Genomic DNA, 19,402 nt, shown 5'->3' with positions numbered 1-19,402 from the left:
CTAGGACCTATAGAAGCCTTCTATCTGGTATATCAAGGACTTGGATTTTCCAACTGTTTTCATCATCCAAGATGGAAAATGCCACTGTTAGGAAGAGTGAAATTTGAAGATGGGTGTAGGAAGATGGAAAGGGATAAGATCATGGGTAAAGTAGGAGATGGGGAAGTGTGACATTATTACAGCGCCAGTAACCCGGGTTGAATTTGGCACCGTCTGTAAGGAGTTTGTGTATTCTCCCCCGTGATCTGTGTGGATTTAGCTGGGTGCACCGGTTTCTTCCCATTTTCCAAAATATACAGGTTGTAGGGTAATTGGGCGGCATGGGTTTCAATGGCTGGATCGGATTCTACCATGTTGTAAATAAAATTTAAAATTAAAACTCTGGTTTGGATCAAGAAAGATAACTTGAAATATTTCCTGAATGATGAGTCGCTAGGAGATTTGGGTACCAAGGCAATCAAAATCTCTCTCCAAGTGCTGTGGATATGGGATCAATTGAAATTTTAACCGACGAAAAACTATCAATGTAATTTTACAGCTAGTTATTCATAGATCAAAAGTAGGGCATGGATTTGAGGCAGAGATCAGTTGAAATTGACATGGATAGAAAATTGGTTGACAGACAGGAAACAAAGAGTTGGAATTAATGGGTCACTTTCGGGATGGCAGGATGTGACAAGTGGGGTCCCGCAGGGCTCGGTGCTGGGCCCTCAGTTGTTTATCATATATATTAATGATTTGGATAACGGGATTATAAATAACATTAGCACATTTGCAGATGACACGAAACTGGGTGGCAGTGTGAAGAGGGTGGCAGGAAAATGCAGGGGGACTTGGACAGGTTAGGTGAGCGGGTGGATGCATGGAAGATGCAGTTTAATGTGTATAAATGTGAGGTTATCCACAATGGTGGCTGGAACAGCAAGGCAGATTATTATTTAAATGGAGTCAAGATGGGAGTGGGGAAGTACAATGTGACCTAGGTGTACTTGTCCATCATTCTCTAAAAGCTAGCATTGCAGGTTCAACAAACTGTGGAAAAAGGCAAATGGCATGTTGGCCTTCATAAAAAGGGGGAATAGAGTAAAGATGTCCTTCTGCAGTTGTACAGGCCCTGGTGAGACCACACCTGGCGTATTGTGTCCAGTTCTGGTCTCCTAATTTGAGGAAAGACATTCTCACTATTGAGGGAGTACAGTGTAGATTCACAAGGTTCGTTCTCGGCATGGCGGGATTGACGTATGCCGAAAGATTAGATAAACTGGGGTTGCATATATTGGAATTTAGAAGGATGAGGGAAATATGATTGAGGTATACAAGATTATTAAGGGATTGGACATGATAGAAACCGATTAAATATTCCCGATATTGGGGGAGACTAGGACATATTTTAAGAATGCAGGGAAGGCCCTTTAGGAGAGAGGTGAGAATTTTTTTTTAACCCTGAGAGTTGTTGGTCTGTGGAATGCTCTGCCGCAGAGGGTGGTAGAGGTGGGTTCTCTGGATAAGTTCAAGAGGGAGTTAGATAAATAAGGTTCTTGTGGACAGGGGAATTGAGGGTTATGGGGAGAAGGCAGGGACAGGGAACTGATGGTGGAAGAATGATGATGCTGGCTCAGTGGGCTGAATGGCCTACTCCAGCACCTGTTGTCTAATTCATAAGATGAGAGATCTTATTATTATCCTCAATGGACCAGTTGTGTTAGGAGGGTCTGCCACCATTCTGCTGAAGAAGAAGTTAATGATGTGCAACTTAACAAATTCTGGATCATTCCAAAAAGACCTTCGATTCTTCTTCGAACTGTTTTGGTAAAAGTGCTAAAGCTAGTGCTAGCTGATCGAGACTCTCATCCCAAGAATGCCTGTCTGACCTGATTTTTAAATGAGTTAATGATGAGCAAGTGTTTGTTCCTGTGACTCCAGCACTCCAAACACAAAAGGTAGCACCAAATGAAATGCAGCTATCGTTCCTTTTAAATGGGACCCGAGTTCGAATTCCAGGAGTTTGTACGTTCTCCCTGTGTCTTCGTGGGTTTTCTCTGGGGGGGCTCTGGATTCTTCCCACCACCTAAAACATACCGGAATTGTAGGTCAGTTGGGAGTAATTGGGCGGCGTGGGCTCGTGGGCTGAAAGTGCCTGTTAGTGCGCTGTATGTCTGAATTAAATAAAATTTAAATGACATATTTGTCAACAAGGTTTCAGAACCCTGCGGGACTCCTTCTCCCTCCTTCTGTTTTGTAGTTTCATTTCCACTTTTTCTTGTGACTATAGGAGTCCATTCCGCCATTGCATTTTTCCACTTTCTTCCTCTGAAAATGCTTTCTCCCCATATTCCCAACACTTCTAACACCCATCTTCACTAAGGCTTACTTTTAGTGGCCAATCAACCTACCACACGTACATCTTTGGAGCATGACAGACAACCAGAACATCAGGAGGAAATCCCCATTGTCACAGGGAGAATGTTTGATCTTCACACCGACAGCACCACAGTCCGGATTGGTCCCGGGTACCCAGAGCTGTGGGTCACTCATTTCACACACAGCTGTCCCCATTTCCGACCTCACCTCTCAGCCACAACCTGAAATGGACTGGTACTCATTTCCTCATCAAATTGGCATGAATATTCTTAACCTCCATTTCTTCTTAATGGAGAATAATATAGAATGGACGAAAGGTCTTGTTCACACTGGCATCCTTCTCCCCTCTGTAATCAGTGGAGAACCCAGCTCTCCCCAGATGTACCTGCTCTGGATGGAATAGTGATGTAGAGGCAAAGTCCTTGAACACTTCACCCATTATAGACAACAAAGTGTAATATTTTGGAGCAGAATACAGAGACACAAGGCTGTATATCATCATAAAATTTGGTTGTGGAAGGTGCCATTTTGCTTTTCTTCAGTATTTTCATGTTTTTTTAAAATCACTGCTGCTTTATAGTTGCTTCCATTTAATTGACTCTGTGGGAACTTTACAAAACTTGCTTGATCTTCCCTTAAACATGCACGTACCCAACCACATATCTTTCTGCAATATGCAGATCCAACCAACTAGTTTGTTCTTGGTGAATATCCCAAGGCATCAGTTGTTGGAATCTATTTTCTTTTCTCCTCCTGCCTGGGTTTAAGACCCAGACATCACCAACTGCCTCTACTTGCAGAGGCAGTAAAAGGCTTAGATAACTTTCCATTCATGATTGTGCATGTTGTTAATGTTAAATCATAAATTATATCTGGCCTTGTCTTGTCATATGTGTTCAGGCCAAAACAATATTTCTATTTATTCACTTAAAGACCTAGTTCAGTGGAGAATAACTTAGAAAAACCGATAATTAGTCCTCTTTATAGAATGAAACATCACTTCAAACAAAATTGATTCTCATATCACAGCTCTCCCAGATGCATCTGCTCTGGACAGAATGGTGATGTAGATGGAAAGTTCACCCATTATAGACAACAGAGTATTATTTTGGAGCACCATGCAGAACATTGCTCGAATTTGCTCTTATTGAAGCTTTGTCTAACAAACTTAAGAAAGCAGCTTAAAAAAAATAGAGTAAATGTAGAAATCATGTTTTTTGCTTCATTTAAGAGCAATTCACCAAGGTACAGAAAAAATATTGCATTGGATTTCTGGCATCCTTTCCACATGGAGTGTCAGCAGGATCCATTGTTGTGCTGTGACATCCAATAACCAAGTTGTTTTTCAATGTAGATGTGACTTAGGAAGGAAAGGTTTGGGAGACTGAAAGTTTTGATGGTCTTATAATCTGGGAGAGTTTAGTTTTTTTTTAGGAAAAGCTGCAATCAAAGAAATTGACTGAAGGATTGAACCTGTCTAGATTGTAAGTTGGTTGAACTGGTGATTCTATCTATAATTGCTAAAGGTTAACTTCTCAATTTTAAGTTCTTGACTGCACTCAAGAAATCAATTTTGACTATGTTCCTGTTTTTTTAATCCTAAAATTGGATTTTCTGACCATTGAAATAGAATATTTAAATCTTATTTCTATCTAGTTGGAAGATTGCGCACTGCAGATAGGTCCGAATGGAAATTACTTGGATCTGGAGTTGTCACTGGATGAACAGAGAGATGACTTTGAAGGGTTTTATGAAGAAGTTGGGTAAGAAAGTACTTTGTATCAGATATTAAAGTAAAAGAGTCTAACATCTAATCGTTACCACAACGTTCCAACCCCCTACATCCATCACCCATCCTCTAACCCAGGGCTTCCCAAACCTTTTAGCTCATGGAACCCTTTAGTTACGAACTGGAACCTGACCGGAAGTGGAATGGCGTCAACTTCTGGTTTGAGTATGGTTGCATCTAATTTAAATTATATTATTTTTCTTAAACAGTAAGCAATCTGAAGCAGTGCTTGCAAAATCCCATTTCTTCAGAATTTGATTATTTTGTTTCAACTGAATATTAACCATTATTGCAAATACAAATATCACAGACCTCCCAGACCCCAAATGCCCACCATTACTGACCTTCCAGAAGCAGGTTTCCCACCCGTCCCCAGCCACCCACAGCCCAGATCTTCCAATGCCTCTGATGCGGGTATCCACCTTGGTCCCAGTTGCCTGCAGGTAGAGCTCCTGATGCCTCCAACATGGGTTTGCATCCTGGCCCTTGCTGCCCACAGGCCCGAGCTTCCAACACCTCCATTGCTACCCTCTGTCCACGCTAACCAGGTGCTGGAGCTGATGACCCCGACTGCAAACATATTGTAGCCCCCAATGCCTCTATCGACACAGGTCCCAGTCCAAACCAACACCATTCTGGCACCCATGCCGACTCGATCACCAGTTCCCACACCAACCTCACCAAGGGTGGTGGGGGGGGAGAGAGCGAGCAAGAGGGAGGGAGGGAGGGAGGGAGGGAGGGGAACAAGAAAAGCACAGCAAGTCAGCAAAAGTCATTCCCGTTCTACTGCACACGTGAATATCTTTCAGTTTAAATTTTAGAACCGTGTCCCGCCTCATGCCAAAAGAAATCAGTCTCGTTGGTTGACCATGGCGTCTTGAGGCCTGACGTCTGCGTTGCTGATGTCAGGCCTCAAGATGCCATTTTGTTTTGTTAGGGTCGAGGCAACTGTTTGCTGCCATTGCAGAAACACAGAGATTTAAAGACAGATAAAAAGTAATTTAAAGAAAAACAGTTATTACTAGTTATAGTTATCACAACCCATTTCTTCCGCGGAACCCCCTCGCCCAGTTTGGGAATTGCTGGTCTAACGCAACTCAACCACTTACAACTTGAAACAGATCATCTTCTGGAAATTTATGGGTTCTGTTTTAAAGACGTCCATAGGTCGATTTGGACCATTAAGTCAGAAAATGCACAAAAATCCCTCACTATGCAAGCCATATTTCCATAGTATTCACATGAGTGGCATCAAAAGCTCATAAGATTGATAAGAAAGCACAATTACTAAAAGATGAGAAAGAATCTAGTTTGTAGGAACAAGCATATGTATGTACGTCAGAGTTTTGAATTTAATAACAATATGGGACTTTCTGTGTATGGATGTCCATAAGTTGGGATTTCATAACCCAGGAATGGCATGTATTTGACATCACTACCACTTGAGAGTTCAACATTTTTTCTGTTTTCATGTATCATAAGATTATTTATTTTGTAATGCATTTACTTGTTGTATTTATGTTAGTTTAAAAACAAATTATAATTTTTAGCATTCAGCACGGTAACAGGCCCTTCTGGCCCACAATTCCGTGCCACCCAATTGACCTACAACTCCCAGTACGTTTCGAATGGTGGGAGGAAACTGGAGCCCACAGGGAAAACTCTCACAGACACAGGAGAATGTACAGACAGTGTGGGATTCGAACCCCGGTAATGCTGTAACAATGTTGAGCTAACCGCTACGCCAATCGTGCCATCCCATTCCTATTAATAAATCTGTTAACAGTTTTTCAAAAGAAGATCCTTGTGAGACATTTTAATTCCACTCAATGTAATTTGAGATATTTCCCTCAAACGTTTAATGTGCGTTGGTGAAACTGCTCTAACGTCACTTTGTCATAATGCTGCAAATGTTGATAAACAGGAAAAAGCAATAATACAGGGAGATTCTCATGTGATTTTAGAAAATATATTTTTTAATGCCAAAGAATATTGGTTTCAACAAACCAAACTTAGTAATGTTGTTTGTCCTTAAGACGTGACATTACCTTCTTGTGGTAGTTTATTCACTATGAATATGTTTAGGAAGAGCTTCAATTGGTCTGAACTGCTCATGTGCCAAATCAGAAATCAAATGTATTCATAACCACCAGGAGCACTTTGTCCAAGTTGTGGGCCTTGGATGTTTTATTTTTATATGTTGGTTCTTGGGATGTAAGATTTTAGATTGTTAATCCCGATGTCCCAAGAAAAGTAGCATTTACTTCTTCCTATTCAAAGATCTATTTAGAAAGCAACTCTTGACACAATAAAAACAGGGTGTCTTGCTTGCTCATGCTGTGGAAAAAAACAGAATGCTGAGCCACATATTGGGCAAATGGCCAGAACCTTGGTTTTAAAGGGCATCTTATTGGATAAATGAGAATTAAGACAGAAGATTAAGAGGTGAAATCCAGAGTTGGGATTTTTGGCATTTGAAAGCACGATAATTAATGTGGAGAAAGATGCTCGAGGTCAAAATTTCCGCTTTGCTAGGCTGGTTTGTTGGCCAGACAGTTGAACAATTTAATTATGAGATCCAACTGGGGTGAGTTGAGCTGTAGAATGCTCATGCAAACCAACACTGTAAACATTGCCCCGGGACAGCATGTGTACAAGAAAAAGAAAGAGGTTAATGTGAGAATGCCAGAAAATGCTTTGACCATGACTGGATAAGACGATGGTGGAATCAGGAAAAAAAAAGGTGTTTCACCCAATGTAAATGGTGGGGGACAATTTTTGAAAGTGATTGGTGCACATAACTATGACAAGACTGCAGACTCTTTGAGAAGGACAACAATGGCTTTTGCCTCAACTGCACTGGCAAGAATTGGGGAGGTGGGGGGGAGGAGCGGTGACACATTTTCCAGAACTTTGAAGAAGAAAGGTTTGTTAGAGAGTGGTTGCTAACACGCAGATTAATGATGATAATGGGTGATGCGTCTGAATATGAAGGAGGAAAGATAACTTTAATGTGAATGTGTTTGAAGAAGTAGGACACTGGTGCTTCATTCAAGATGAGTGCAGTGCATTATGAGGAAAGATGGAATAAAAATGGGAGTGGCACAGTTGGCATAGCAGTTAGTGGAAAGCTGTAACAGCGCCAGCAATCGGGACCGGGTTTTGAATCCCGTGCTGACTGTAAAGAATTTGAGCGTTCTCCCTGTGTCTGCGTGGATTTCCCCAGGAGCTTCAGTTTTCTTCCATCGTTCAAAATGTACTAAGGATTGCAGGTCAATTGGGTGCAATTAGATGGCATGGGCTTGTGGGCCGAAATGGCCTGTCTCCGTGTTGAATGTCTAACTTTTAAAAATTTATGATTTAATTAAAAAAAAAAGGGAGATTTAAATTTGGGGCAAGATAAAGGATTCAGAAAAGAAATACCACACAGAAAAAGAAGTTGTGACTTTGTATTCTTGGGCAATTTTTGGAATAATTTGTAGTTCTTGTAAACTTTACCTTGTCCAACCAATCAAAAATTGAGCAGTTTCTCTTTCCCTCTGCATCTTCTGTGGAGGAATGAAGGCTGGCCTGGGGGAATGGTGAGAAATATAAACCCTCTTTCCATCACTCCACCGATGCTTCCAGACCAATATTTCTAACAATATCTGTTAGGTTTCCCCATTCTGCAATATCCGTTTATAACTCATATCTGCAATATGAGTTTTGCTATTGAGAGAATAAAGACTGTAATGGGACTGAGAGTGGCAAGGGTTTAAATAGGTTAAGAGATGTGGGTGCAAATGGAGGCTCACAAGTTCAGAGAGTTGGGATACGGATGGAACAATTGTACTTGAACTGGAATGCGCTTTTCCAGGGTTCAGAACAGAAGTGCCCTCCTTTGTTTGGATCAAAGACACATCTTTCCTTTATTTTCCCCTGTCATCCACAGTTTTGTACATAGTTCCCCCAATTCAGGGCACCATATTGTTTGGGACATTGGAAGCCAAATATATTTTTGAGTACTCAGCTATGTTTAATTGCTTCATTGGTGCAGGTATAAGAGAGCTTGGGCTGCTTCCAAGCTTTTGATCACCGTTGGAGTCTGTAGTTGCCATTTTTCAACACGAGGACCAGAGTTGTGTCAATGAAAGTCAAGGAAGCCATTATGAGGCTGAAAAGCAAGAATAAAACAGTAAGAGAAATCACCCAAACCTTAGAATTATGATCAACAGATGGGAACATCATTAAGAAGAAAGAGCTCAGTAATCGGTGATCAACAGCTTAGAAGCAAGCCTAACTCTCTTATACCAATAAATTTATTGTACCAATAAATCAATTAAACATACCTGAGAACCCACAAACACCTGTGAAGCCAAATGCTCCAAACATTATGGTGCCCTGAAATGAGGGGACTATATATAAAAAGTGGTATAATTTCTACACGGTCAGACTAAAATGTATACGTTCAAATACCTTGAATAAAATCTCGAATGTGCACTTTAATTACACATGAATAGTTAGGTTATAAATGTAAAATGTGGAGCATGGGGGAAAATAAAGGAAAAAAGTGAATTTGTCTCAAATGTTATCAAGGGCAATGTAAGTAGAATGGGGAGAAATGGATGATCAAAGGCAGTATCTGCGATTGAACAAATTGGATGCAGCGAGTCACGGTGAAATTACGAGAAGCAGGGCTTGAAATTGGGTGAGAATAAGATTGCCCAAAATAGAGTTTAGTGCTGGATATTGATCTGGCAATAATGAAGGGCTGATGTAGAGTTCATAGTCGTTACACAGAGTTCACTGTGTAACTCAAGAGTCAGCAAAGTGAAACTGTCGTTTTGGTGGGATTGCTGATATTTATTAAACTGCAAAGGAAGCAGAACGTAAAGGTTTGGTGGGCAACTAGTGGAGCTCAAGTTGGCACTCTTTCTGCGATGGGCTCTGGTTTCTACTTCATGCTGAGTTGCATGTTTAAACTATGTTGGGTTATTCCTTGTTGCTGCAGTAACCAAATATTCCAGCGTATGGGAATGACTTAAATGTGGCTTTTCTCAGCAGTCTATTAATAACACTTTAAATATATAAAATATGTAGTAGATAGAATCATAATGGTGATGTAAACAAATCTTGTTCCAGCTGTTGTTTGAAGATTCTATTCAGAATATTGATGGACTAACCAAGCTGTTGAATGCAGGCCACACCACTGAATTCAGCCTTTCAGTTAACTTTTTTTAATGGGAATTCACCACAGCATTTATTTTTTAATTACATTATTTTGTGGTATTTTCTTTTCTCTAATTTTCTCACTTAAATGTTTAGTTATTTATGAATATGTCTGTGATTATTTTAGTTTCTTTTCCTGAGCTCATTACTGTAGTTTTCCGGCCCAATGGATGTGCCAGGTTGGCAAGAAATCCACAGCATGAAAGCAAAATACTGCAGATGCAGAAAATCTGAAATTAAATGTAGAATGCTGGAGATACCTAGCTACTCATCCAGTATAAGTGGAAATTGTAGGGGTGTGCGTGCGTGCGTGTTTTTTCTCTAACTCTGAAGAATATTGACAACACATTTTTCAATTTCCTCCTGTCCACCTTTAACAACCTTTCACCATCATTCCTTCCTGTTCCCTTTACACCCAGCTCTTTCTGAGGCTCACAGGACAGAAGTAATTAAAAAATAAATAAATTATTTTTCACACTATGAACCATATTAACCAAAATACACACAAACATTTCCCTCTTGAATATACACAGTGTCATTTTCTCCCCTTTCCCCCCCTCCCCCCTCCTTCCCACCCCCCTCCAAACCCATTAAACGTTCAAAATATTCAACAGAATAAACCCATTAAACAATATCATCACACAATGAAAATAAACAAGAAAATTGTGTCATCTACTTTTACACACTGTGTCAGTTCATTTCGTCGTCTTCTCATTCTATCATTTTAAGGGGTGAGGTCCACGGTAGGCCCTCTCTGTTGTGTTCCATGTACGGTTCCCAAATTTGTTCAAAAAATGTGACTTTATTTTTTAAATTATATGTTATTTTTTCCAATGGAATACATTTAATCATTTCTATGTATCATTGCTGTACTCCCAGGCTCTCTTCTGATTTCCAGGTTGACATTATACATTTTTTTTGCTACAGCTAAGGCTATCATAATAAATCTTTTTTGCACTTCATCCAGTTTGAGGCCTAATTCTTTACTTCTTATATTACTTAGAAGAAAGATCTCTGGATTTTTTGGTATGTTGCTTTTTGTGATTTTATTTAATACCTGATTTAGATCTTCCCAAAACATTTCCACTTTCTCACAAGCCCAAATTGCATGTACTGTTGTTCCCGTTTCCTTCTTACAGCGAAAACATCTATCTGATACTGTTGGGTCCCATTTATTTAACTTTTGGGGCGTGGTGTATAGCCTGTGTAACCAATTATATTGTATCATGCGTAACCTTGTGTTTATTGTATTTCTCATAGTTCCGGAGCATAGCTTTTTCCATATTTCATTTTTTATCTTTATTTAGATCTTGTTCCCACTTTTGTTTGGGTTTACAGCTTATTTCATCATTTTCTTTCTTTTGCAGCTTGATGTACATGTTTTTTTGTAAATCTTTTAATTATCATTGTGTCTGTAATCACATATTCAAAGCTGCTTCCTTCTGGTAACCTCTGTCTGCTTCCCAATTTGTCCTTTAAGTAGGTTTTCAGTTGATGGTATGCAAACATTGTACCATGGGTTATTCCATATTTGTACTTCATTTGTTCAAATGATAATAAATTATTTCCCAAAAATCAATTTTCTATTCTTTTAATCCCTTTTCTCTCCCATTCTCTGAAGGAAAGGTTATCTATTGTGAAAGGGATTAGTTGATTTTGCGTCAATAATAATTTTGGTAGTTGGTAATTTGTTTTTTTTCCTTTCTACGTGAATCTTCTTCCAAATGTTGAGCAGATGGTGCAGTACTGGTGAACTTCTATAAGGACAGAAGTAATGTTGAAGCAGTGATGTTGAAGCAGCAAATCTGTCACATTATTTTCCCAATCTAGACTTTCCATTACTACTTCATGTTTGCTGCCAGCTGCAATGGGATCTCACCACCAGTCACATCTTCCCCTCCCCATCCCTTATGCTTTCTGCAGGGTCCACTCTCTCCAATACTCCTTAATTTCTTCATTCTCTAGCACTTTCCACTGAAATATAGAATGTATAATAATTGTTCCTACACCTCCTCCTTCATCACCATCCAGGGTCCCAAAAAAACCTTTCCATCTCATTGCTGCATTTGGTGTCCTGTAAATTGGTGAGGCCAAATATATACTAGGCAATCATTTTGGAGAACTTCTACACTTTGGCTGCAGAGGGTATCGTGGTCTCCCAGCTGCATGCCATTTAACATCCCCTTCCCATTCCCATACTTTCAGCCTGAGGCCAAATGCAAACTTGAAGAACACCACCTGATGTAGTCTACATGGCATGAATGTTGAATTTTTCAAATTTAAGTAACCCTCCCTCCTTCGATCCCCACTCCCTGGATTGATTCCCCTCCCATCCGCCCATCATTTGTCCCTTGTCTAGTTCCAGTTGTCATCTTCATTGTTTATCAGAAGTAAATCATGAAAATCTGTAGACACCGTGGTTGAATTAAAAACACAAAAAGCTGGAGAAACTCAGCAGGTCAAACAGTATCCTTTATGTAGCAAAGGTAAAAATATATAACCGATGTTTCAGGCTTGAGCCCTTCATCAAGGTATAAGAGAAGGTCGGCAGGTGTCTGAACAAAAAGGTAGGGAGGTTGGCAAAGGCAGGAGATGATAGGTGGGAGGGGATAGCAGTGATCAGAAGGAGGAGAAATGGCTGGGTGGGTAGAAGGGGTAGGGAGAACTGGAAAGACTGGAGAGGGGAAAGAAAGGGTGAACAAATTTAGCAGAGAGCAGACAAGTTGATGTTAAAGCCATCTAGATGATGTTCCCAGATGCTGTTGATCAGGGCGGGATAGTACATAAGGCCATGGACAGACATGTGACTCAGAATTGAAATGGTTGGCTACTGGGATGTTTCTGTTGTGGTGAATGGAGTGGAGGTGCTGAGTGAAGCGATCTCCCAATCTCCGATGTAGAGGCGGCCATAAAAGGAGAACTGGATGCAGTAAATCAGGCATGAGGATACACAAGTAAGTGTTGCTTCACTTGAAAGGCCTTTTTGGGCCCCTGGACCGCGGTGTGGGGGGAGGTGTGGGCACAAATGTTGCACCTCCTGTGGTCACAGGGGAACGTGCCAGGGGAGCAGTAGGTGGGGAGGAATGAGTGCACGAGGGAATCACGGAAGGAGCAGTGCCTACAGAAGGCCGAGAGGGGAGGAGAAGGAAAATTGTCTGGTGGTGGGATCCTGTGTAAATGCCAGAAATTCTGATGGATAATGTGCTGGATTCTGAGGTTGGTGGGGTGGTTGGTGAGGATGAGGCAGATTCTATGTTTGTTGTGACTGGGGCTGGGGCAGATGAGCAGGAAATGGAGGAGATGCAGGTGAGGGCTGAGTTGATGGTGGTGGAGGGGAAGCCACGTTTGTGGAAGGTTTATCAGATTTCAGCATTTTCAGCCATTGTGTTTCCACTTATCAGCATCCACTCTTCCATCCCTGATCTGACTGTCTGCTCTTTTTGTGTTTATTTTTATTTCCCCTTGCATTGCTGCCTTACACCCACTATCCCATTCCATCCCTTGCCTCTTCTGCTTCCCCACCTATTTGCTTCCAGTTCCTGCCTCAGCCTTCCCCTGCTCCTCTTTATCCTGCTTTATACAAAACGTTAAATATCCCTTTGCCTTTGCAACTGCCGCTTGACCTGCTGAGCTCCTCCAGCAGTTTCTTGTTTTTCTTATCACTAATACATTGCAGTATCATAACATTTATAGTAGCAATCAGCATTTGATATCACCATTTCTATTGCCTTAGCACCATGATTTGCAAAGTTTATGTTCTGGAGTTGCATAATAGTTGTGAATAATAGCATGTTCTGATTTGCTAAATCATCGGCTGTCGCATCAAATGGATGATAAGTTTTTGCTTCCAGAGAACAGCAGGACACATGCTCAAAATCTGTGCAAGTTCTGTTTCCATTGTTACAAGGTTAGGAATGCATTGGAAAATTCTTCATCCTGCATTTTGAATGCCCCAGTTTTGTGTACCAATGTAGCTGTTTGTTTACATATGGATTTGGTTGAGAATGACCAAAGGATTCTAGCTTGGAAAGAGTAATTGTTGTCAAATGAATTTCCTAGTAAGCTTAGTAATGAGTCACACAGATAGAATAATGGGCTGATACTTCTTTATTTCATGCCTCAGAAAGAGTACATTTTTATATCTAAATGGTAACTTTATGATCCAAAAGATAGTGGTGCCAATTTAAAAGTAACGTAAGTGCAGTATTAGCACTGGATATGTGACTTCTTGCATTACTCATTACGTCCTTAGCCAAAACTTATAGTTGGTTATATTTAAATAGTAGTTGTAAAATTGCAGAAGTATTTTTATTTAAAGAAAATCTGATCTAATCAGGATTTATTCTTCGCTCAGCAATTTTCCCTTCACTCTCCCATAAATTTCCTCATCCCAAGTTAAACACTTTAGACATTCCTAAATCTGCTGCAATCTGCAAGCAGTAAAATGTCAACTTGATTGCTGTAATATCCAGAGCAATTATTGGGAATCACTTTACACAGAGCTCAATAACTTTCATTTAGTTTACCTACTCATATTCCTCACTTCCTCTTTGAAGGCAGTATTTTAAAGATTTGAACTTAAAGGATATGAAAATTACGTAGTGTCAAAATGAGAATGAGAACTTGACATTCAAACAGCAAGTTGAAAATACAGCCTGAGATCTTGTCTTTTTGTGTAATTTCCACCATGAATTATTGGATGATAATTAAGAATAATAAAGTGTTTTTGTTGTTATTTCTCCACAAAGAACACAAAAACTATTAAAAAGTGTTGTAATTTCTACGTGGTCAAATCAGAATGTACACAAATACCCTTAAATAAAATCTGGAATGTGGCACTTTAATCACATGTGAATTGTTTAATTACAAATTTAAAACTGTGGATCACAGGGGCAAATAAAGAAAAAAAATTGTTTTTGTCCCAAACATTATGGAGGGCTCTGTAATTCCAATGAAAGTCCAAAGCAAGGGCAGCATGAGAGCATTGTAGTGGTTTTCAGTCAGGAGCCTGATGGCGATGGGGAAGAAACTGTCTTTAAACACATTGATGCACAATTTCACACTCTTGACCCTTCTTCCTAATGATCATTTATTCAGTCTTTATGTTATATGTAACCATTAAACATGGGTGATTGATAACTAGTAAGTATCGAATTATGTGAGTCCAAAAATTGCCCATCAGGAAAATAAAAGTCATGTTGTAAAAATATGGATAATGACATTTATTCTCTCCGTCAAAAATCCAGCCAAATTCATTCAAGGAAAATAGTTCCTTCAAGGAAAATCGTTATTAGAGTATCACTTGTAAGGTGTGTATGTTGCTGGGAAATCCTGCAATGAAGGACAGTCAGGGGAGAAAAAGATAAATGTAGCCAGATTGAGGGGTTGAAATGTGTCTATTTCAAAGCTAGGAGTATCAGGAATAAAGGGGACGAACTTAGAGGAAGGATCAGTACGTGGAACTACTATGTTGTGGCTGTAACAGAAAATTGACTGGAGGAAAGGCATGATTAGTTGATGCAGGTATCGGGATTTAGGTGTTTTAAAAGAAATAGGATGGGAGGTGGGGGGAGGGGGAGTCGCATTACTGGTGAGGGCTAGTGTCACAGCTATCGAAAGGGAAGATGCTGCAGAGGAAATGTCCACTGAGTCAGTGTGGGTGGAAGTCAGAAATAGGAAGGGAGCAACCATGCTGGGAGTAGTCTATAGGCCCCCGAATAGTCCTCAGGACACTGGGGAGCTGATAAACAGGCAGCTTTTGGAACAGTGCAGGAAATGCAGGGTTGTAATTATGGGTGATTACAACTTCCTTAATATTGACTGGAACTTCCTGACTGCAAGAGATGTAGATGGGGCTGAATTTGTCAGGTGTGTTCAAGAAGGATTCCTGACACAGCATGTGGACCGGCCAGTGAGAGGAGAGGCCATACTGGATCTAGTTCTGGCTAATGAACCTGGTTAGGTGGCGTTCGGTGAGGGAGCATTTTGATGAGAGTGACCACAACTCCCTTAGCTTCAGCATAGCCATGGAAAAGGATAAAAACAGTCAAAATGGGAAAGTGCTTAATTGGGGAATGGCTAATTACGAAGGTATGAGGCAGGAACTGGTGAGAGTAAATTGGAAACAGTAGTTCAAGGGTGAAAGCACAGAAATAATGTGGAGGAAGTTTAGGGACCACTTGTGCTGGGTTCAGGATAGATTTGTTCCATTAGGTCAGGGAAAATATGGTAGGAAAAGGAAACTGTGGCTAATGAAACAGGCAAGGCAACTAGTCAATAGATATAAGAAACAGGAAGGGCTCATGAGAAGAATACGGTAGCCAGGAAAGTCTTAAAGAAGGACTTAGGAGAGCTCAAAAGGGGCATGAGAAGGCCTTGGTATATGGAGATAAGGAGAACCGCGACATTCCATGCGTATGTGAAGAATAGAAGGATGATGGGAATGAAGATGGGGCCTCTGAAGGATAAAGGAAGCAACATGAGCCTGGAGGCAGAGGAGGTTGGGGAGGTCCTAAATGAATACTTTGCTTCAGTACTCACAAGAGGAAAGGACCTTGATTAGGGTGAATTTGGAATAGAATAGGCTTGTGTGCTGAACATTATTGAGATTAAGGAAGAGAAAGTGTTAGATCTTCTTAAAAATATCAAGATTGATGTCTCTGGGGCTGGACCCAATGTACCCCAGGTTGCTGTGAGAAGTGAGAAGAGAGTTAACTGGAGCAGTAGCTATGATCTTTGAGACCTCTTTGGCTACAGGGGATACCAGAGGATTGGAAAATGGCAAATGCAGTCATCTCCATGTTTAAAAAAGGGTAATAGAGAGAATCCTGAGAATTATAGACCGGTGAGTCTTGCGTTAGTGGTGTGTAAACTAAAGATTGGATCTATGAGCATTTGGAGAAGTACAGTCTACTCAAGGACAGTCAGCATAGCTTTGTGAAGGGAAAGTGGTGCCTCACGGCCCTAATTGAGTTTTTTGAGGAGGTAACAAAAGAAATTGATGAGGGTAGAGTGGTAGATGTGGTCTACATGGATTTTAGTAAGGCATTTGACAAGGTCCTCCATGAGAGACTCATCCAGAAAGTTGTGAGGCACAGGATCAGTGGGACCTTGGCTGTGTGGATAAAACAATTGACTTGTAGGAAGAAAGCAGAGAGTAGTAGTGGAAGGAAAGTATTCTGCCTGGAGGTAAGTGACTAGTGGAGTGCTACAAAGGTCTGTTCTGGGATCCCTGGTCTGTGATTTTTATAAATGACCTGGATGAAGAGGCTGAAGGTAGTCAGTAAGTTTGCAAATGGCATGAAGGTTGGAGGAGTTGTGGATGGAGCTGAATGTTGTCAAAGGTTACAAGAGGATATAGACAGAAAAGTGGCAGATGGAGCTCAATCTGGATAAGGGCAAGGTGATGCATTTTAGTAGGATAAACCAGAAGGCTGAATACAGGGTTAATGGTCAGTTACTTAGGAGTGTAGATGAACAGAGGGACCTTGGGGTTCAAAATCATACATTCCTCAAAGTTGCTGCACAAGTTGTGGAGTTAAGAAGGCTTATGGGATTCTGGGCTTCATTAATAGGATTACAGAGGTCATGGTGCAACTCTACAAATCTCTGGTGAGACCACTCTTAGAGTATTGTGTTCAGTTCTGGTCACCTCATTATAGGAGTTGTGGGTGCCTGGAATGCCTTGCCAGGGATGGTGGTGGAGGGTGAAACATTTGGGGCATTTAAGAGACTGTTAGACAAGCACATGGATGAAGGAAAAGTGGAGGGTTACAGGGTAGGAGGATTTAGTACTTTTGTAATGAATATATGGGTCAACACAGCATTGAGGGCTGAAGTGCCTGTACTGTGGTGTAGTGTTCTATGTTCTGAGTACTGTGTCCAGTTGACCTTCAGCAAGTGATGAGTCAGTAGAAGAGAGTGTGGTGAAAATAGTTCCATGATGAGGTTCATTAGGGACTTCCAGAGTTCTGACTTTGCAGTAATGAACCAGTGGTAAATATATTTCAAAATCAGGATAAGGATGGATCTTCTGCCCTTGTCTTGCCAGGTTGTGGGGAATTAAAAGAGCTGCTGCCAGGTGTCTAGGTGAGTTGCATTTAGATAGCCACCCACCCTGGAAGGATGGTTGGTACTGTTCGTGCAGGGTGTTTTTGTTCTGGAAGGTATCAAGTTGCATGTGTTGTTGGAGCAGAGCTCAAGAAGGAAATGGTAGTAGAGGAGATCAAGGGACTTGGATATTGAGGCACTCACTGCAGGATACCCAGTTCTGACTCATTTCTGTAGCCACATATTATACGTGGTTGCAGCGATTTCTGTTCTTGCCTCCATGCTGAACAACCTTTCCCACATCATATGCCTTCTTCTACCTTTTGGCTGACTTGTGTGACCTTTAATCCCTTTGCAGGGTCATTGCTTCTTTCTCACAGCTCACCTTTGGTCCAGTGTTATTTCTTTGGCAGTGTTTATTACTTTCCACTCTGTCTTTTCATCTAAATCACCAATTACTATATTGCTGATAGCACAGACTCCTTAATAACCGGCCTCTGCCATAGTTGAGCTGGATCATTCGACCCGCTCTCAGTTCCTATGTCTTTGGCCTCCACCTCAATCTAATCCCTGCGGTGCACCAAGGGATGCGCATAGGCACATTTGATTGTTACTAAGATAAAAGACTATAATAACATAATTTTTTGACTCGCAGGGTATGGTGTTTTCTGGCAAAATTTGTTGCCCTTTCTGAATTGCCGCTCAGAGTCGAATACTTTGAGGGTCTGGGGCATATTAGGTGAGGAGGCAGATTTCCTTCCCAGGAGTTCAGTAATGGATTTTAGAATAGTTCAGTTGTCACTGAGTCCTAACCTCCTTTGAAAGGATTCCAAATGTATCCATCTTTTAAATGTATATCGACAACCATGGTGGGATTCTAACTCTCAACTGGTCCAGATGTTTGGCTGTGATTCTAGCAACATAACCACTATGTTATTATTTAATGACATGATTGAAAATTTGTAAGTGTTTACTTAGTTTAAGCTGTTTCCTGCAACCAGATTTAATGGTAGATGTTTGCAAATTGCCCCTATTAATATATTCTGTGATTTTTGTCCATCTTTCCACAACTCGGCAACAGTTTTTTTTTGGAAAGTAATCTGACAGTTTCAGAAGCATTTTACTCGTTAATATAAATGATAATGGTGGAAGACTTGCTGATGTGAATGCACTGATGCAGTGGCACCCTCCCAACAAAGACCTGTTTGCGCCGACTTTATTTTCAGTCTTTAATTTTCTTATCCCATACTGGAACATTACTTCACTTTTCTTTGGCCCTTTTGAATGAGCCATTTTACCAAGTGCCTTGCTGTACATCTAAATGTACTACTTGCATTTGTTTCCCCTTGTCTTCTAATTACATCAAACAAAACTTTTGGGTTTGTCAAACACTATTCCCTTTCTGTTTCAGCATTGTTACTCTGTTGAAACATATTATTCAAATCATATTATTATTTTCTGAAATTCCTTAATAATAAATTCCAGAATTTTGCCCTCAGCAGATGTCAGGTCTGTTGCTACCCCATTCTCTCCCTCTTTTCCATCTTGAACAGTGGTATTAAATTAGCTGCCTTCCAATCTGCTCTGACTATACCCCCATCCTTCTCTGTATCGTTCCAATTTTAGTATATGTGCTGCCAAAGCGAGCACGACTATACCCCATCCTTGGAATGCTTCCACAAAAAGGAACTAGTACTTGACAAATCGAAGAGGTTGTTTTTAGAATATATTTGGTAAGCAAGAAACCAGTGACTCGACAACTAGCTCTTTCAGAACCGTTAGATTTGGGAGATTTGTTGCTTTATAGTCCCCATCCAGTAATTATTTTGCGACATCAATTACTCTATATCGTTGCTTCTATTCACCCCTTGGTTCTGCTCTATCCCAGCAGACATGCAACTTCCACAGTGAAAGCTGATGCAATGTATTTGATCATGTTCAGTCATTGCTTTATTCACTACAATAATTTCACCTTTATTTACTTCAAAATAATCC

At 40.6% G+C, this 19,402-nt stretch overlaps 1 protein-coding gene across 7 annotated transcripts in view; it reads left to right on the top strand.

Annotated features, from left to right (window-relative positions):
- The window catches only part of fhod1 (formin homology 2 domain containing 1), a 276,370-nt gene that overhangs the window by 7,209 nt on the left and 249,759 nt on the right, over positions 1 to 19,402 (top strand). For 6 of the 7 annotated variants that reach the window (XM_069901428.1, XM_069901427.1, XM_069901426.1 and 3 more), the window contains exon 2: positions 4,018 to 4,124. The exons of the other annotated variant lie outside the window; for it this stretch is intronic. In XM_069901428.1, coding sequence (XP_069757529.1) covers positions 4,018 to 4,124 — 107 coding nt within the window. The remainder of the gene's footprint in view (positions 1 to 4,017; positions 4,125 to 19,402) is intronic. 7 annotated transcript variants of the gene reach the window in all.

This window comes from Narcine bancroftii, chromosome 10 (assembly GCF_036971445.1).
Source record: "Narcine bancroftii isolate sNarBan1 chromosome 10, sNarBan1.hap1, whole genome shotgun sequence".
Lineage (NCBI taxonomy): Eukaryota > Metazoa > Chordata > Chondrichthyes > Torpediniformes > Narcinidae > Narcine > Narcine bancroftii.
This window is presented reverse-complemented; position numbering and strand designations above follow the sequence as displayed.